Source organism: Hirundo rustica, chromosome 10 (assembly GCF_015227805.2).
Source record: "Hirundo rustica isolate bHirRus1 chromosome 10, bHirRus1.pri.v3, whole genome shotgun sequence".
In the NCBI taxonomy this organism is placed as follows: domain Eukaryota; kingdom Metazoa; phylum Chordata; class Aves; order Passeriformes; family Hirundinidae; genus Hirundo; species Hirundo rustica.
The window spans coordinates 6614349-6634475 of NC_053459.1; the positions used below are offsets into that span (position 1 = coordinate 6614349).

The 20127-nt window shown below is 42.3% G+C and overlaps 1 protein-coding gene across 13 annotated transcripts in view; it reads left to right on the top strand.

Moving 5' to 3' along the window:
- Nucleotides 1–19468, top strand: part of GIGYF2 (GRB10 interacting GYF protein 2) — a 74668-nt gene extending 55200 nt beyond the window's left edge. For 7 of the 13 annotated variants that reach the window (XM_058421874.1, XM_058421878.1, XM_058421879.1 and 4 more), the window contains 17 exons: nucleotides 119–278; nucleotides 2171–2337; nucleotides 2707–2795; nucleotides 3797–3904; nucleotides 4446–4543; nucleotides 5007–5107; nucleotides 5889–6050; nucleotides 7846–7947; nucleotides 10721–10879; nucleotides 12036–12272; nucleotides 12798–12920; nucleotides 13548–13751; nucleotides 13874–14074; nucleotides 14381–14540; nucleotides 14980–15146; nucleotides 15453–15600; nucleotides 17697–19468. In XM_058421874.1, coding sequence (XP_058277857.1) covers nucleotides 119–278; nucleotides 2171–2337; nucleotides 2707–2795; nucleotides 3797–3904; nucleotides 4446–4543; nucleotides 5007–5107; nucleotides 5889–6050; nucleotides 7846–7947; nucleotides 10721–10879; nucleotides 12036–12272; nucleotides 12798–12920; nucleotides 13548–13751; nucleotides 13874–14074; nucleotides 14381–14540; nucleotides 14980–15146; nucleotides 15453–15600; nucleotides 17697–17764 — 2454 coding nt within the window. In that variant the 3' untranslated portion in view covers nucleotides 17765–19468. The remainder of the gene's footprint in view (nucleotides 1–118; nucleotides 279–2170; nucleotides 2338–2706; nucleotides 2796–3796; nucleotides 3905–4445; nucleotides 4544–5006; nucleotides 5108–5888; nucleotides 6051–7845; nucleotides 7948–10720; nucleotides 10880–12035; nucleotides 12273–12797; nucleotides 12921–13547; nucleotides 13752–13873; nucleotides 14075–14380; nucleotides 14541–14979; nucleotides 15147–15452; nucleotides 15601–17696) is intronic. The other 6 variants (XM_058421880.1, XM_058421881.1, XM_058421882.1 and 3 more) reach the window with 3 other exon arrangements.
- Nucleotides 19469–20127: the final 659 nt, after the last annotated feature.

Below are 20127 nucleotides of genomic sequence, written 5' to 3' on the forward strand. Positions count from 1 at the left end.
CTGGAACACTCTGGAGCACTGGGTAGCACTAGGTGGCTGTGTTTGATACACTCATTTTCAAATCTGTAAGCCCCCATCTAACACTCATATTTCTTGCTGATTTTGATGTCTCCTGCAGCAAGCAGAAAAAATGGTGGCATATCTGCAGGACAGTGCCCTTGATGATGAAAGACTAGCAGCAAAAATCCAAGAGCACAGAGCAAAGGGTTCCTCTATGCCCCTATTCCATGAAGCCATGCAGAAGTGGTACTACAAAGATCCACAAGGAGAAATTCAGGGTAGGTCTGTGCCATTTACACTTCCTCTTTTGTTTCGCAGAATTGTTAAAGAGTTCTTCACAGAATTACCACCAACAGCTGCTGGTGCTTCTTTTTACAAAAGTAGCACAGGAAATTTACCATTCTAGAATTAAGTTTTGAAAATATCTTCAACCCATCACTGCCCCCATGAGCTCAGCAGGCCAAATGTCCAGAACTGTGCTTTTAGCATGCCTGAGGTTTGCCATAATTTCGTGTTTCTGTAAATAAGATTAGACTAAAACCTGTTTCTCATGCCGGTAGTTACTCAGATTTCGGGATAACAGTGGAGACAAACGAGGAATGTGACCACTCAAGTAGCTTGTTGCAAAGAGTCCACAAGAAACCTTGAAATCTGTTTCCTAGACTCAGCCTGAAGACATGGAATAGTCAGGGAGGGTTGTTTGTTTAGATTTGAGGGCAAAGAGGAATCAGGTTTCCACCAGCCAGTGCTTGTGCAGAATCTCAATTTAAATTGCACTTGCAGCCACTGCATTGTCAGTTCATATAATAGATAGGAACTGCTCCCTGCTTTCAATTTTTGCTTGAAAATAGGTTTTTTTCAATGAAATTTGGAACAAGCCTTTCATATAGATCCTTGCATCTTTGCTTTTAGAAGGTACTTTTCTTTTGGAGGTCCCAGGGCTGTTTTAGCAGCTGCTTATCTGCTTTCCAAAAGTGCAGTTAAACAGTGAGTTCCTTCCTTGCTGTACTTCACACTGTATAGTGTGAATCACTTTTCTGCTGTGAACTCCAGATAGGACTGGTGGGGATATTGTTTGTGGGATCTGTATCAATCTCTTGTCTGCAGGTATTGCACATCTTTAGGGTTTTCTTCTCATCCCTATAAGTTTTAAAGAATGTTAACCATAAAGTACCTGTATTTGCTCAGTGTACGTCAGTCACTTCACGGTGTTTATTGCTGGGAGGCAGTCTAAATATTTTTGTTGTTGGATTAAGCACTTGAATGTGACATCAAGAAATGAGCACTTGCACATAATTTTCTTTTTCTCGGGATAGCTTCTTGTGGTTTCAAATTCTCTAGGAGGAATTGCCTTCTAGAGATAACTCCTTACAGACAAGGCAACCTGCTTTTCAGAAGCTGTTTTGTGAAACGTATTTATGTGGTTCTCACTTGGTTAAATACTATTTTTATACTGGTTTTGTATGTATTTGAATATGTAAGATTAGTATAGGAGCTCCTCTTTGAAAGGAATGACTGAAATCTTTCTCAGAAAAGAGAGGAAGAGAAGGAAAAGTGTAGATTTTTACGAAGGAGGGAAACTGGATCCTCATTGTCTTAAAACATGCAGTTGTTCACTAGAGGTGGATCTGTTTATCTGCTAAGTTCCAGAAGCAAAACTTGTGTAAAACATGAGAGTTCCTCTGGTTTGAAGGCAAGAGTTGAAGCAGGCTAAGGTTGTTTAATTATCTGTGCAGTGCAGTTGGGAACGCAGCACTTGTGGTGTGAGAGCTGTCAGGCAGCAGGTACTGCTGAGCTCCAGAGTGGAAGCTGCAGCTGCTGTGAGCCTGAAGCAGTAAGTGCTGCTGGAGAACAGAAGGAGAATGAGCTGGACAAAGCCCCACACCACTGTGGCTGCTTGGCTTTCACCCCAGAGCTGACCTGTGTCCCTCCAAGGCAAGGTGAAAGCCATCATGCACTTTTCCTGACCGTAGGGCAGTCCTGTAGCCCCTGTGGAGATGTGCATGGACACTTCAGCCGTGGATGAGCAGTGTCCCCACGAGTGGTTGAGGCAGACAGGAGCACCTGGTGCTGGGCACCATGGGACCTTAGCCGGCTCGTTGTTTCCAACATGCTCAACTTGGCCTTGCTTCCCCTTCCCCACAACGTGTGTTGGTTGATGTGATTTCAGGTCCGTTCAGTAATCAGGAGATGGCAGAGTGGTTCCAGGCTGGATACTTCACGATGTCACTGTTGGTCAAGAGAGCCTGTGATGAGACTTTCCAGCCGCTTGGAGACATCATGAAAATGTGGGGCAGGGTTCCCTTCACTCCAGGCCCAGCACCGCTTCCGCATCTGGTAATTATTTGACAGGGTATTCAAATAGTCCTCTTACAAGTGGGAATTGAATTACTTAGGTGTCATCTACTCTGTCTTGGAATTGCAGGTGTTTCAAGCACCAAAGTTGGACTTGGTGTTAGATCACTTTTGCAAGAGCGAAAAAGACACGTGTTTTAAAAATGCTTGGTGTGGCTGGGAGGCTGAGTCCTGCCATACATAAAAGTGCTGTGTATTTCACAGGCTTTGTAAATCTTGTTCTTGGTCTAGGTATTTTTCTATTTACATTTTTTTTTCCTAGTCAAAATATAACTTTTACATTGCTTGCATTTGCAGTCTACTACTCTTAGTATATATGTTATTGAAAAATAATGTTTTATCCCTACATAGGGTGAGCTGGACCAAGAGCGACTGACTAGACAACAGGAGTTGGCTCTGATCCAGATGCAGCACCTGCAGTATCAGCATCTTTTAATACAGTAAGACTTGCTGTCCCAGAGATCTTCCAGTGGCTGTGTTCTGCTCTGCATTTTTAGTCATCTGGGGTTCAGCTGCTTGTTGTTCCCTTGGGCAGTGGGATTGGGGGTGCTTCACCTCCAACAGCAATAGCTGCTTCCACAAACACCAGAGATGCTGACAGTCTGCAGGATTAGGGCAGCGTGTCTGCCCCTGGCTCACGTTACAGAGTCCTTTCCAGAGTCACACATAGCTAGTTCAGTGAGATTGCTTTATAGGCAGCTGTTATGGTCACACTGAATCCCAGGTGTCCTAGTAATGACTTTCATGTGTTTTGATGTCAGGAGAAGGCTACATATCTTTGGAACTGGAGATGGAGAAGGCAGAACTTACCTTTGGTCTGCTTGCTCAGCTCTTTGAAGATCAGTGGAAGGTCCTGCTGGGCAAAGCAGTTTGTCATCCATTTTGCCAAAGCTTTCAGTTGTACAGTTATGGCTGTTCCTGACAGCTTTTTTTTTCGCAGCAGCAGCAGCTTGAAGGAAAGAACAGTCAGACTGCTTTTTCTCAGTGGATCCTGAAAGCTTGCATCATGATTATAGTTTTTCAATATTGATTGCCAGCTTATGATTGAATGAGGCAAGAGCCTGCTCCTGTACTGGGCAATGCCTTGACATACCAGGGAAGAGACTGATTGTAGGTGGGCAGTGATTAAAGCCAGGTTAATTTGAGCTAACATTACAGAATTTAGACAAAGAAGGGAGTAATGTTGCACAGCTTATAAGAGAGCCATGGGGCATTAATAGCCAGGTGACATAGCTGAGGATGAAGAGCAGTGTGGTTTGCTGAGGTGAGCCAACTGGCTGTGTTCTTATGGTTTGGTTCTTGCCAAGCTCCTGCTTTGTGGTTTCCTCTTGTATTTAGCACGTACATTATATAGATCAGTGGGCATTAGTTCCAGAGCAAGAATCTGTCTGCAACTTGGGCAAAAGTGAACAAATACCATTTGTCTGCTTCTCTTTTGAAGACAACAGTATGCACAGATGCTGGCTCAGCAGCAGAAGGCAGCCCTCTCATCCCAGCAGCAGCAGCAGCTTGCTATTCTCCTTCAACAGTTCCAGGCCCTGAAGATGAGGTGAGCTAGCCCAGACTTGAACTGAATTCTGTCTTCCTGTACTCTAGTTTGTATATAACAATACTTCCACCTTGTCAGCTGTCTGTTCTAGTTAAGTTTGCTCATATTTTAGGATTATGCATGCTAAAGATGGTAATAAGGATATGAGTGTGTTTTCAGAATAATAGGAAACAGTTTCAGGATGGAGTACTTCTTTATATATGTAAAAGATTTATGGAAATGAGGAGTTGAAATTGTACCTGTCTGACAGATATGTTGTGCTGGTCGCCGAGGAGCTTTGCCAGTTCTGCAGTACTGGGTGCTCGTTCCTCAAACTGGCCTCTAAGCAACAAATGCAAAACTGTACCTTAGCCCTTGACTTAGCAGCAGGGGTGAGATCAGAAAGAACTCTGCAAGCAACTACTGTTGTCCACATCATATTTTTGTTTTAAATGGAGGTGTGGAAGGAAAGCAGTATGTTACAAGTTACTGAATCTCATGCGTGTTCAGAGCACTCCTCTCCCTGGAAGTGGCGTGTTGACTCTTCCTGTTGGTATTACAGAATATCTGAACAGAACATGATGCCACCTGTTACAAGGTCTGTGTCAGTGCCGGACACTGGCTCAATATGGGAACTTCAGTCAGCTTCACAGCCTACAGGTAAGGTGCTTAGCCTGGGTCGAGTCTCTTGGGAAAAGTCCATGCATTAAGAATCAGTGTCTTTGAGACGAGCCCTCCCTTTTTGATACAAGGGAGATTATTCGTAATGTTTAACTGGAACAGCCTACTTTGCCATGAAGTAGAAGTTCCATTTGAGAGTGGTGAAGAATATGGTAATTTTTCCACTGGTTATGGGAAGTCTAAGGACATTCTGTTCTGATGGGAGGAGCTGCAATAGCTGGTTCTTCTGTGGAATTTCATAGGAAACCCAGCTTCCTTCAGTCGTGGACAAGCCTTGTTCTCCAGGAAGATAAGGTGGCTCTCTACTGACTAAGGCAAAAGTGTTACCATGATTTTAGTTCCTGAAACATAGTAACAGCATACACAAGATTCTTCCCTTTCAGTGGTGTTTTGTTCATGTGCTTATTTTTGCTTGTCACTGTTTGTTTTCTTCACTGTCTAGTCTGGGAAGGAAGCAGTGTCTGGGATCTGCCCATTGATACTGCAGCTCAGGGACCAGCTCTAGAACAACTTCAGCAGCTCGAGAAGGCCAAGGCTGCAAAGGTCAGAAACTGTTTTGTACTGTAAGAAGTTGGGATTGCTCTTCTGCAGTGTAATTGTGGTGCTTGAGCCAATGGAAGATCAAACTCTTCAATGGATGATTTTCACTAGATTTTAATGGAAAACACCATAAAGAGATTTGGGTTATCAAAACAAGTTATGAAATCCTTGTTGAAAGCTGTTTGGAAACCATTGCTGTGGAGGTACTACTGACCTCTGAAATAGTGGTTGTGTTCTACATTTGTGATTAAAACCTCTTTACTAGCCATCTCTGTTTTAAACTGAGATCATCATGAGCTGTCAGGCCAAACCCTGAGTTGAGACCAGGTAGCTGTACTCTTAATCCTTGTGATTTTCACCAGAACTGGTTTGGGGAGTCATAAGAGTCCTGTTTGCCAGGGTTATTCTACATGTACTAAATTATTTTTGTGAGTTTGAACCTGTATGACACTGTACATTTCCTGAAAATTATTATTTTATGATGACTGCACAGCAACTCATCACTCGCTTCCAAAGTCAGAGGGTATTTTGAGGAGCTGATGTAGAAAGACTGACTAGAGAACCAGTGTTTGTTACAACCAGAAATTGTCCAAAATTGTTCCAGACTGTTTCAGGAATCTGACCTCAGTAGGCAGCCAGCTGATAGGTAAAATTGCGATTAAGGGAGAGCATCTGTCAGAGGCTTCGTCTGTTAAGCTGTTACTATAATATCAGCAGAGTTGCCCTAAGAATTGGTGTAGGAATACGTTACCTGCATCTGAGTATAGTTTTATGTGAATTGTAGCTAGAGCAAGAGAGGAGAGAAGTGGAAATGAGGGCCAAACGAGAGGAAGAGGAGAGGAAAAGGCAGGAGGAGCTTCGGAGGCAACAAGAAGAGCTACTTAGGAGGCAGCAGGAAGATGAGAGGAAACGACGGGAAGAAGAAGAACTGGCCCGCAGGAAGCAAGTGAGTTTCCCCAATGTAGTTAATCTCTAATTAATTTTAATATTTCATAAAACTCACTTTAAGAATCCTGTGGGGTCTAAGTAATCTTTGGTAGGTGTGTATGAAGACAGTTCTAATATTTTTCGTGTGAGTATATTAAATTATGGTTCTTTGGTTCATGATTCTTTTGTGAGCCCAAATTGCAATCTGAGAAATGGGCTTTGATGCTTCACTTTAAGATAGGTTCCTGTTTGTGAGCACAGGGCTTTTATTCCATGTGGAACATACCCTCTCAACTTTTTAATGTCAATGGTAGATTTGAGTTAGTTGCCTAGTTACTGCATGTTTTGATCTTTATTTGCCATTTTTGCAGCCGAGGATATGTTCTGGAGTAGATGGAGCTTGAGCAGCTGTTTCAAATGAAACAGCTATAGTGGACAAAAAGTGATGTGACAGTCAGCTTATTTTTCCCCTGTTTTTTTTTTTTAACTTAATAAATTATTTTTTTAAATAAATTATCTGGGTAGTAGTCTGTGAGCTTTTTTACTTTAGCTGATACGTGGGAAAGGAAGAGATGTAGTTCGATCAAGCATATTTCTTAAAAAGAATTACATGATCAGTGTTGCAGTAGGAGAATAAATGTAGGAGTTATAGGACTTTCTTAATTGTCCAAGAATACAAAATAAAGACATTATTAATTTGGCATTTTTAGGATTTACTTCTGAATTCTGTACGGAAGAAAATGTAGTTGTTCCTAAAGTGTTGCAGGAGGGAAAGACAGTGAAAGTTAAGGTTTTCACTCTGCATGTGAAGGATAAAGGCAAGCACAAAGCTGAGCTTATTCACTAAGGACTTAGTCAGTAAATGTCCTGAAAAGTACCACATAACAGGCAAAAGTATTAAATAATTCTGTCGTTTATGGTATTTCTGATGAGCTTAGGTAGGCAGTTGTAAAGCGTGTTCCTGCTTTAAGGATCAGACACTTCTGAGGAAGCCTCTAGAATCTCTAGTTTTGTTTGGAAGTTCATTGTAGATCTCTGTTCACTCAGGGTTTGGGTTTTGTCACAGGAGGTCTATTTTAATTGGTACAGTATGATATGTAGATAATTTCATGGTGTCTTTCGGAATCAAGTTGCAAATAAATGGCTCCTTGCTTTAGTGTATCTACTTTCTGTGCAGGAAGTCATTATGCTGTACAGAAAAGCATCCTCCACTTGAGGTCAAACTAACATTGAAGCAGTAATATACCCAAAAGTTTAACTTTTGAGAATGATTGATTGCTTTTGATCTGGTTCAATAACAAGAACACATTTTTCAGCTGGTAACTCAATTTGTGTCATCTGTGCTGGCTTCAAGTAGACTTGGGTTGTTTCTTTTAACTCTTAACAGTTTTGCCTCTGTGTATAACAATGTGTGTTAAATTCCAAAGTTTTTTTGTCCACTTTGGATTTGTACAGTAAACAGTCTGACTCTCCCGTTCTGAGATGCCATGGGAAATACCTATTTACACGAAGGAAGCAGAACGGGGTTGAAAAGCAGTAACAGCAAGTATCTTAGTTCATTACCAATGCTATAATTGCCACAATGCTTAATTCTGAGCAGTAATGTCTTGAAAAGGTAACAAAGAGTTTAAGCACTTCTCTGAAAGAGAAAATAACATTGTATTCTGTATTAAAAAAAAAAAAAAGAAACTGGTCAATATTTGAATCTGACTTCTGTACTAAAAGGCATTGTAGAAGCAGGGATGAACTGATTTATTAGCATGGATTTATGCAGAGGAGATGATGCTTAACAAATTTGATTAACTTCTTTTGAGGAGATGACAGTGAGAGCTGAGAGGGGTGAAGCAGTAGACTTAATCTGCCTGGACTTCAGGAAGGCTTTTGATGTAATACTGCATAAAAGACTAGTATATAAGGTTAGTAAATATGCTGTTGATGGTGAATTCTAAATAAAAAAAAATAACTAATAGCAATTCAATTCTGTAGGATGAAATGTCATACCAAATGTTGAATTCAGTTCTGTTCACAGTTTTCATCAATTACTTTGCACTGTAGAATTGCAAACAGTAATGCCCAGCTTGTGTAGCTCCTGTATTTCATTTTTGTCTCTGGTCTGGTGTCTTCTATTTTGTAATAATTGATTGCTTTCAGGAACAAAATTGGAGGTTTAATAACCAGCTAATAATTGTTTTCTCTGAATTATGTCTTTAGTTCTTCCTTTAAAATACCTCTTTCAAAGAGGAAAGCAAAAAGATTTGTGAGCCCTAGTAACATAGACAAGCAGAATTGCAGGTGTCACCAACTGCAAAAAATTCTCTATTTCATTTAAAAATCCAGAGTCTATTGAACTGGGGATTGCTGCTTAAGGATTTTTTTTTTTTGTAATATTACAGATATTTTAAAAAATGTGAAATAAGCTGTCTGTACAGCAAGATGTTTATGTTTGAAAACAATTACTAAGAAAGATGCTAAAGAACACTGGGAATGTCTTGGAGCAGGAATCTACAAACATGGGAACACTAAGAGCCAAAGGATTGATTGTTTCCCACACCAGTCAGTGGCAGAAAGCTGGAGAGCTTTGAATGGTTTTGGTCACATGCTCAAACAAAAACATCAAATAATAAGATACAGAAATAATTATTAACAGAACATTTTTATAGCTGTGAAGAGTCAGAAAAAAAAGGCTGTGTTTCACAGCTTTTCATATCTTACAGGGCTTTTTTCCTTGTCAGTTAAAAACACTGTTCATCTGTAGTTATGTAGGAGAGAGAAGTCTTCTACTGATGTCATTCAGCAGTGTTTCTCCTGGCATGCTTGAGCAAGGAGGAGATCCATACAGCTTTTTTAATGGCAATTCTGGCCTCATTTCCCAGGGAGGGTAGGGCAGAGATGTCACTGAGGTGCTGTCCCACAGGGGGACTCGGTGACTCTGCTCACCTCTCCCAGGTGCTGTGTCAGGCACTGCCCCAGCCTGGCTGCCACTGAGGACTCCTGAGCTGACATCCTGCTCTGTGTTCTCCAGACAAACAAAAACTCGGGCACCTCCAGCCTCCTCAGCAGCCTTTTCAATAAGAGAGACAGCTAGCAGAAATTTTTCAGCACTTGTACTGGGAGCACTTGATTACTGCGATTTGACTGCATGTATCCAATTAATACAGTTAAAGGCCCAAATTTCAAACATGGTTCAGGTGGTGTGTGTTGCATTTAAAGCTGATTTGATTAATGAGAAGATGAACTTCAGGCTATTGTTCTGTGTCCAGCTAGTGGAAAAGCCCACTTACTGCACTTACATCTAGCACTAAACCACTTAAATGATATTCAGGAGTATGAATGAGTTGTTGGCTGGCAGCCAGCAGCTGTTCAGTGCCATGGAATTGCTTACAAAAAATGTTCTTTATGCTGACAGTTTTGTTGCAGGCATCTGAAATTCATTGTCAGAGAAAAAAAACAGGGCAGTTGTTCAGGGAGCTTTAGTGTAGTTTATCTGTTCTGTGTGTACATGAAGCTTTGGTGTCAGATTCAATAAAAGGGTCGTAGTTTTCACAATTAACTTTCTTGATTTACCAGAGTTTACATCTGTGCTGCACAATTAATCTCCAATCATCCTATGAATAATGTATTGCTTATAAAAAGCTTGTAGGAGTGTGATTGCAGTAGTGGTCATTTTTAAAGAAAAATACAAAATTATAAAAGTTTAAAAAGGTTCTGGTCCAAAAATTGAGATCTTCAGGTTGAGCTGGTAGGGTAAGTCAGACAACAGAAGGGTGAAAAGTAGGCTAACCTAACTCAGTTTGCTGGACATCAGGGGTCAGAAGAGGCTGCAAAAACAAAGACTTTGTTATGCAAGGGAAAGTCAAAAGTGGTGGAAAAGGTCCCCAGGTGTGATCCTGTTTAACAGTATACAGGATGCTGCTTGTCCCCTGTTCCTCAAAAGAACCCAAGTAGCAGAATGGAAAAATGTCTGTTTGTGTTGGTAGGAAAGGGTGCTAATGTTTAATTTTTGAGTTAAGTAAATAATTTTAGTACTTGGAAAGCAGAATATTAATTTGTTGGAAGCTATTTAAATAATTTAGGGATAGCCCAAAATCAAAGCCCTTAAGAGACCTCTTGTTACCTATAATATTTAAACAGTATAGGGAGAGCCCAGTCAAAGCCCTTGAGACTTCAGAAGTAACTGGTCTGGAGTTCACTGGGCTGTGTCAGCTTCTTTCTGGTGTCTGGAGATGTGGTTTGAGTTTTGTAGTGCTCTTGAACAATCAGTATTCAGAAACTGCTGTAAGTAGGAAAAGCTTCCAACTTACAGCTGACAGCCCCCCACAAAAGGAATTAATGATACTCACACATTGGGATGTTTATAGATCTAATACCCCACTGCCAGTGCTGCATAGTGAAAAGAAGAGTCTCACCTTTTGTTATTCTCAATGCCATTCTTCTTATGACCAAAGATGGCAATTATGTCTTCTGTTTTTCACTAAAATAATTTATGTCGGAGATGCACATTGCATCAGAAACACTTGTTAACATGTGGGTTTGTTGTGCTTAATGCCATGTTTTGGTAGCGCTTAGTTTGGAGCTAAGGGAGCTTTTCTTGAGGCTACTCATTTGGTCAGACAGTGCTGTAATCTGTGTTCTGATGTGGTTTGTCGATAAAAGGGTATTTATAGATTGACATTTTGTTCCCAACTCCAGGAGGAGGCCCTGAGGCGACAACGAGAGCAGGAAATTGCACTAAGGCGGCAGAGGGAGGAAGAGGAGAGGCAACAACAGGAGGAAGCACTTAGGAGATTGGAGGAGAGAAGAAGAGAGGAGGAGGAAAGACGTCAACGAGAGGAGTTAATTCGTAAACAGGTGAAAAATGGCAAAAGGGACGACTTCTGTTTAATTATGGAGGCGGCCACAACAAACTTTGCTTTGAAACTTGCGCCAGTGCTTGAGACATCATCAGTTTTGGTCAAAGAAAGCAGAGCTTGCAGACAGTATCAAGTTGAGTGAAAAAGAAAAGGTTGTTTACCTGAATCCTGTCTTCAGACTAAACAATCAGAATCCAATACACCCTTAGGTAAAGAAATTTGGGTGGGAGTGTGTGTTCTCCCTTCATATTTAGCCTTAAGAATGGCTTTGCAGCACAGTATTTATACTCCTTTCTGAGGCAGAGTACAGTATCAGAATAAGTTTGTTTTGAATTAGCACTCTCTGGGCCTTTACTTTATCTTCAGTGTCATCTGAGATGATCATTTTTGGCAGTCTTTCTGTGCAATGCCAAGTCTATATCCACTGCCAGAGTTTCAACTTCTTTTCTTGCCTTTTCTTTCTTATTAACAGGATTTTTTTTTCCTCCTTGAGGGTCAGCATTAGAAGTCCCTATCGGGGAACTTGAGCTTCCAGTTCCCGAATTGATATTCCCACAGTCCCTTGGTCAAACTAATCTTGAAACATGATTGGCTTCACATTAACCTGTAGGTGCATTTCAGAATTCCAAGTCAGTATTTAAAAATGCCTTTTCAGGATCCTCCCTTTTAAGATGCCCATCACCATTTCTGTCATTTGTTAGCAGAAGCGTCTTCTCTGGAGCTCTAGTGTTGAGTAACAACATTAAACATCTCTCCATCTTTGTCACTTTTCTCTTCTTTCCTGTTATTTTTGCCAAGTTTTATTCCACTGGAAATATGGTGGCACTGTAAGTAGTATAAGCAGGCAGAAGCTCAGACTGAAAGGTGTGTATCTACTAGAAGGAAAGTAGCAAGAAATTAGCTGGTGTGAAGTAGGGAGGTGTCATTCTCTTCCAGGTTCCTTGGTGGAGCAATGAGAAACATGTATTTTTAGGGAATGTAGACTGTATGACTATTACTGAGAAACATAAAGGTAAATGAACGACCCAAGCAGCACAGATTACAGATAACACGGTCCCTCTCTGTTCTGTCAGAACATCAGTGCCGCAGAATTAAGAGTATTTGAAATTCTGCCAAGCCTCCTTAGACTGTGTTCCTTTCTGTGTCCTGGGAAGGAAGAGGAGGCTGCCAAGTGGGCGCGTGAAGAGGAGGAAGCTCAGCGGCGGCTGGAGGAGAGCCGGCTGCGCATGGAGGAGGAGGCGGCCCGGCAGCGGCTGGAGGAGGAGGAGCGCAAGCGCAAGGAGCTGGAACTCCAGCGCCAGAAGGAGATCATGAGGCAGAGGCAGCAGCAGCAGGAGGCTTTACGGCGGCTGCAGCAGCAGCAGCAACAGCAGCAACTTGCACAAATGAAGGTAACCTGTTCCTGCGGTTTGTCTTCCTTTCGGCTCAGCGTGGGAAGTAAAGCCGCAGCTGCCTTCAGCTTGGGCAGGGATAGATGAGCATCTTTGGATGTGAGAAGAAAGAGGAAGAGAAGATACAAATTAAAAACTGAAAATGTTCTCTCAGTAGAAGCACACTGGGGAGGCATCACACGTGGGTGCAGATGATTTTTTTTGCCACAATGAGCAAGGGCCAGCGCAAAGTTTCTAATGCTTGGAATTCCTAAAGTCTTTGAAATATAAATGCATTGCTTTTTCTTCGGGTAATGTGTTACATTATTCTTTATACACTGCGTCAAAGACTGACACATCATAGGGAAATTCAAGGAATATATCATTTATATTTTCTACTTTTTCATACCATTTTGTACTTTCTAGTGTTTTGTTAAACTTAAAAGGTGGCCTTTCTTTTCCCCTGGGTTTATACCATTTCCTTCCTGATTATACTCCATTAGTACTCTCTAAAATTTGTAATTCCTGATGTCTGTTTTGGCCCAGCTCCCTTCATCTTCAACGTGGGGTCAGCAATCAAATTCAGGAGCTTGTCAATCCCAGACCACACTGTCATTGGCCGAAATACAAAAGTTAGAAGAAGAAAGAGAACGGCAGCTCCGAGAAGAGGTAAACACTGACAGCAGCGGAGTGCAACTTGTTAGAGGGGACTCAGCTGTGGGACTGCTTAGCTGTCACTTCAGTTATTAGAAGGAATGGTGAGGATGAGGAATGTTTTTTTGAAATAGCATAACTCAAATAAAATCCTGTCCTTCAGGTATAGGTTCAGTAAGCACTTGTGTGAAAGTTTTTATTGCTTCTTAATACAAGAATCTGAAAGGGAAAGCTGCACACTTTTAACCCTGGGAGTGTAATATGTTCACAAAACAGTATGCAATTATTTCACATCTATATTCTAACATGTTTGAAGGTATTCACGAGACCAGGGCAGTTAGAGGGAGGGTGGGTTGTGGGGGGAATAGGAGGTGGTAGGAGAGAAGGCCTTCTTCCAAAAAGCTGACTGCAGTCATGATTTGACAAATTTAGTTTGTCCCAGGCTAATGAACAATTTGTATTTACTGATTACCTAATGCCCTCCCTTTTTGGAGCAACTGTAATGGCCCAGAACAATAATAGGTCAGCCAGACTTCTCCAGCAGAAAGTGAATTCAGTTTAAAACCAGTTTCCAAGTTAGACTTTTGAATAGTAATGATCATCTGAAAGTGTTTACAATCACTTTTGTCTTGCATGCAACAGCAAAGGCGTCAGCAGCGTGAACTAATGAAGGCCCTTCAGCAACAACAGCAGCAACAGCAGCAAAAATTGTCAGGCTGGGGTAATGTCACCAAACCAACAGGCACCACCAAGTCCCTGCTGGAGATACAGCAGGAAGAGGCAAGGCAGATGCAGAAACAGCAGCAACAGCAGCACCAGCAGCCGAACAGAGTCAGAAATACCACGGTATGTTTGTTTATCTGATCAGTACATGGAGGAAAGCAGCTATGCCTGTTCCCTCTATCTGTTCGTGTCTTTTCTGCTGGGACTGTGCTAATAACCAGCGTCTCTTCGTTGTGTCTCAACAGCACTCTAACCTGCACACCAGCATTGGGAATTCAGTGTGGGGCTCTCTAAACACTAATCCCAGCAACCAGTGGGCATCTGACCTAGTCAGTAGCATCTGGAGTAATGCCGATACCAAAAACTCAAACATGGGTTTCTGGGATGATGCAGTGAAGGAAGTGGGACCTCGTAACTCGACCAATAAAAATAAAAGCAATGCCAGCCTCAGGTAGGAACTGGGGAAGGAATTGTTGCAAAGAAAGACTGCCACTCCTGGCATGATCACTTGGCAGTTAGAACATCTTCATGTATTTTCCTTTTTTTTTTTTCTGGGTCATTCAGGATCGCTTTTGACAATAAAAATAGCTAATAGGTGACCATTCACAGTTCATTTTGTCACCTGCTTAGAAAAGTATTTTGTTCTTAAAAAGTGTTTGCATCTTGTAAAAACAGTCTTAAAACACTGTACTGTATACCATACTGTGGGTAATCCTAGTAATTGATAATCTAACTATATGCATTTTCTTTACCTCAGTAAATCTGTAGGTATTACAAGTAGACAAAACAAGAAGGTAGAAGAAGAGGAGAAGCTGTTGAAATTGTTCCAGGGGGTTAATAAAGCCCAGGATGGATTCACTCAGTGGTGTGAACAGATGCTTCATGCACTCAACACAGCCAACAATTTAGATGGTAAGAGATGGAAAGGAATTGGGGGAAATCAGTTCTGTTTCTTGACAGAGTAGTTCTGAGGGACTGTAATGTCATCAAACCAATGTTTCCAAATGCACTCAGCAAAAGGACATCATTAAATAGTGGCCAGAAGAACTGGCTGCATCCTCTTTTAGGTTTTCATTGTCCTAACTATTGCAAACTGATGGGATTTGAAAAAGTTCTGAAGTCTGTCAGCCAGAGCCCTCCTGAGGATTTCTTGTCGTCATGGAAGTACTATCAGTCACATAGATGAGGATCCCGTTTCATCCTGCATTACATGACAGGGTTTATTGAGAGCTGGGAAGGGCAGGCTACCAGACCAGCAAATATTTGACACAGAAATCTGACATTGGTGTTTATTGCACGTGTCTGTTTGCTATCAACATGCACTCGCTCACGCTCTGCCTTCTTCTTGCAGTTCCCACGTTTGTTTCTTTCCTGAAGGAAGTGGAGTCTCCCTACGAGGTCCATGACTACATCCGAGCCTACCTTGGAGATACTCCCGAGGCCAAGGAGTTTGCCAAGCAGTTCCTCGAGCGCCGTGCCAAACAGAAAGCCAGTCAGCAGCGGCAACAGCAACAGCAGGTAAAGGTGGCTCTGCTCTCCCTGGGGACTGCCTGAGGCTGGACACTCAGCATCCACATCCTGCCTAATGCACACAGCAACGAGGCTTTCCTTTGGAACTTCACGAATTGCACTTGAGGGCAACTGTAGATCAAAGAGTGTTTTTGCATGGTGATCGGGGAAATGCTTGGGAAGGTGAGGTGGATACATCAGTAGCTGGTGCTGCCATATGGATATAGGAAGTGCTTTGGGCTTTCTGAATAGTTTCTGTTTAAGGAAACCAGACTTTGCTGTGCTCTGTAATCTTGTCCTTAATTTGTTCTCTAGGATTCAGTGTGGGGGATGAACCACAGTTCGCTACATTCAGTCTTTCAGACCAATCAGAGCAACAACCAGCAGTCCAACTTTGAGGCTGTGCAGAGCGGGAAGAAAAAGAAGAAACAGAAAATGGTTCGAGCAGATCCCAGCTTGTTAGGTCTGTTTCAATTTTTAACAATTAACGTTTAATTTGGAAGCGATGGCTTGCTGTGAGGAATGTGGAGAATTCTTATTGACTTTAAATGGTAATACTGAATTTGAGTAGAAAAATTGGAATGTCTTTCGAATCTTTTCAGTAGTATTATTTATTTAATGATATGAAAAATTCTGTACCAGTCTCATGGAAAACTCTTGTCAAACTTTCCCTCATGTAATGGCCTCTTTGATATCTGGGTTATTGCCTGGAAACCTCTAAGTAGTTCAGGGATGCCAGTTAAATTCCTTTTCCTCTTTTGAGTTGACTTATGGCTATTTTATTGCTTTAATCTGATTTGTTCTTTGAAGAAAAGCATTTTTTCCTTTATGAGGAGTGGCTTTCTGAGGCTGCCTTTGCCTTGCCACCTTTTTCCAGGAGCTAACCACAACCTTAGCAGAAAAGACAGCTAAGGTTGAAGTGGTCACAGATTTTCAGTTGGAGACAATGGATATGATGGCCTCATTAGTAGTCCTTTATTATGTTCTGTGTCTTAATTTTTATGTGAGGCTGGTTTTAACCATCCCCTGTAGCATTGATAGAGAAGTTTCTTTGAAGTAGCTTTTAAGGTGCAAGGCCAGTGTGTGAGTGCATGGACACTGTGGGGTGACAGGTCACTGTTGTGTGTGTGTGGAATAAATGTGTCTGTGTTTGTGCCCTGTGTGACAGGGGAAACCAGGCCGCTGCCCTGGGCCAGGCTTTGTTGTTCTGCTTCTGCTGAGCCCAGTTGCTGTAGAGCAGACAGGTATTGTCCACCTGAATTCACTGCTTTTTAAGGCTTTAGCAGAACCCTGCCTTTGGTTTTTGTCTTTCTTCTATTTTTGGTCTCACTGAAGTCAAGACTTCAGCTAAATCAGTGATTTCTGCACTGGTGTGTATGGAACTTCAGTGGAATCCTGACTTAAGCCACCCCGAGGTGCCCATCCACTGAGTCTGATCCGGGTACTCAGTTGAATATATTAAAAAACCAACTCATGTAAAGTGAAGAAGAAATCACTAAATATAATTTAGAAGTTCCAACTGTGAGGGAAGTAGCCCATGCAGCCTTTTAAAAATGTGAACACTTGCTCTTCTACAAAGTAATTTCAGATGCTTTTAGGCCATGCTGCCGCATGAGGGAGCCAGAACAATTTTCCTAAACCTACTGAATAGAGCATTTCTTCTCAAAGTGGAAGGCAGTTAGTTGTCTAGCACAGAGCAAACCAGTGTAGCATTCTCAAGACACTGAAGTGTCACCTTTGTGTTTAATATATTACACAGGGAAGCTTTTCCTGTTCTCATGTTCCAGATGGGGTTCGTACACGCTTAAAAAGGGGGTTTCAGTAGGAAAGTTGCATTTGATTTATTGGATTTGTTTCCTTGTTGAAAGTGTTTTCACTCTTTCTCACACTTGTCTCATGTGCATCATGTCCTCGGCACATATGGCTAAAAAGTTGGGTAGAAGTTTGGGTTCATCTTGAGCCACCTGCATGGCCCTGGGTTACTTTGTACATTTTCATGCTGTGCTCCTGAGATGGAAGGTTGTAAAAAAGCCTGGAAATAGATGTAATTGCTACTAGATTTCATAGGTACACGCATTGAGACTTTAAAGTAAAGGGTGAAATTGCTCACAACTCCTGAAGCGTGGGAGCGTGATTCCACATGTGGATTCCCGGTTCTCAGAATGCCCATTTCTGCCTCTCAGACCATGCAAGGGTGATGTTGACAGCCACTTCCAAGAGCCAGTTGACTTTAGCCTGCTTGCTTTTGAGATGTTGCAGAGCCACGTTGCCATGAGATGTGCCTCGTACTGGCTCTGCAGGTGACACCTTTTTAATGGAACTTGAAAACAGTCTTCTGATCTGGTTTTAAAGACCAAGTGATGCTTGTCTAAATATACAGTTGATTATCTTTAGCTTGTTAAGGAAAAAAAATCAGTTTGAGTGACTGCATCTGTAGCCTTTCTGAATTACCCCTAGATTCACTTTCTCTTACATGTGGAACTGCATGTAACAGATGCTTTGTATCAAGTACACTATGCCACAGCCAGATTTTTAACACCAGTCCTTCTTGGTTCACAGGGTTTTCAGTGAATGCTTCTTCAGAGCGGCTCAATATGGGAGAAATAGAGACTTTGGAAGACTACTGAGCATGTGCAAATCAACTGGCTTTTCCTGCATCTGTTAACCATGGATTCTCCATTTGGACACCGTACTCTCCACCTTGTGTTGTTTGCCTCGCAGTGAATCACAGGATCAATCATCTCAGGCTGCTTCCTCTGGCCCCAGCAAACCCTTCTGCCCAGGACTGCACAGGCGGCGTTCCTACTGTCAGCCCACTCACGTGGACTTTGTTCACAGTCCCGGGAGGGTGGGAGTTGGGCTTTGTTCCCAACAAGGCTGAATTGGGCAGCAAGCTTTCACTGTGCTGTGATTCATTCTGCTGACATACCTGGAAAAAAAAAAATCAATTGGGATTCTGCAAAGCATTGCTTCCTTCTCCTGGTTACTCTTACCACATCCAACACGTGCAGTCATATGGAGAGAGAAAGAGAGATTGAGAGAGAGTTTGTGGTTAACAGATGTTGGTCAAAACCAAAATGCCACACAGATACTGACTTGGCTGCTCCATCAGGGCAAAGAGGTGCTCTCCTGGCCAGGAGTTGCATTCATAAGCTACCCTTAGAAACTGGCAACAGGAGAGGGGCGGTAGCGGGCACAGTTTAGCTTGGGTTGGTTTGAAGTTGCACACCCCCTGCCAGCCCTTCTCAGCACATAATTTTTGGAGGGAAATCTCGAGTCTGTCTTCATTAGGTGGTGATGCTGAAGCTGGTGGAGTTCCTGTCGGCATTCTCCAGCCTTCCTGGACAAGCGGGGACTTCTGCTCTGGAAAAAGGGGGGTGGCATCTCTTCTTTCAGGCTGAATTTACCCCTTAAGTGCTACCTTCAGAGGGTTAGGACCAGTTTATTTTGAGCTCTTTTCCTGCAAATTTGTCTCGTTTAAGAGACAGTGGGATCTTTACAGTGTGGATCTGTAGTCTCTGGAGAGGGTGGACCCTGGCTTTCAGAGACGTGCCAGCAGCCTCAGCTGGTTGTCACTTGAAGCAGTGCTTAGGTATCGAGCAGAGATGCCCTTTCGTCACGGAGAGAGACACTGGAGGACGAAGCTTTGTGCAATGATGGCCCTGCTTATCTTCTACACCTTAGAAGTACTTCACGCACCTTCACTGGGATCCATAACCTCTGAGTGTTTATGGAGTCATAACCTTCCTCTCTCACCGAAAGATTAACACCACCTTCCCTGCTCCACGTAACCACCCACCCCCACACACACACCACAAGCGACAGAGAAGGAAAACTGCCAAATGCACTTAGTTTGAACCCCCTGGTCCCATCTCCCGTCCCCAGAGGGGTGTAACCTGCGAAGGGAGAGATATGCTGCAGTTTTGGTGGAGTTGTATAAAGGTGTCTGTTATTCTGTCATCACTGCCTAAAGAAAACAGTTTGAGTTGATCAAGAGCAGTTTGGCTTTGGATTTTATTTTGTTTGGTTTATTCATTTTTTGGGGTCACCTTCCCCTCCTCCTCCTCTCTCTTCCCCCATCCCCGAACATGTACAGTAACTATACAGAGACTGCTGCAGACTTGTATATAGTTTTTGGATCCAATAGCATGGAGAGACTTGGAACTGTTGCAAATCTGGTCTCCCTGTCTCCTTTGCTTTGTAAATTCATAAAAGGGGGAAGAGGGGTAGTTAAAATGTTTACAAAACTTTAAACTCCCTCTGAACTTTTGCCAGTGTGGGGGGGAAAAAAAAGAGAGAACTTAAATAAAACCTGGTTGTATTATATCTGAGAGAAAACTTTCTCCTTGCTTTTGTCAAAGCTGAGTATTGAGATAATTCCTGGTACTAAAACTCACCCAAACTCGACTGCATCAGTTTGCATCAAGAAACAACAAGCAAATACGCAGGATGTGGAACAACAGCTGCTGCTTTATTTCTTCCCTGGTGAGGAATACTGGTTGGTTTTTCTACTTGATAATTTTAGAGTTCAAATAAACACCAGTAAGTTGATATTGGAAATTCCTAACAAGAAAGCTTTAATTTTCCTCTGCTGTCTGTAAGAAACGTGTGCATTCACACTGGTGCTGTTTATGCAGGGAAGATCAAGCTGTGGCTGCTTTGCTCTTAACACAAACACTTGGCCATGGAGCCTCCTTTGCCAGTCGGTGCCCACCCCATGCACTCCAGTGCACTGCCCTAAATGAGAGGCTTTATTTCTCCCTCACCCCAAAGTCCACAGGGATACCTAGGAGGTTTCTCTTTTTAGATTTATTTTCCTTTTTTTCTACTTGTTTTTGTGTGGAAAATCCCAGTAAAGGTAATGGTAAATGTCCTGCCATTCACATGACTACGGAAAATAATTATGCTAAGGCCTAACTTCATGGTAGCTTTGCATGATGTTTAGCTGATTCTGAGAGAACAGTTTGTCTTGAGGCTGATAACCTGGCGT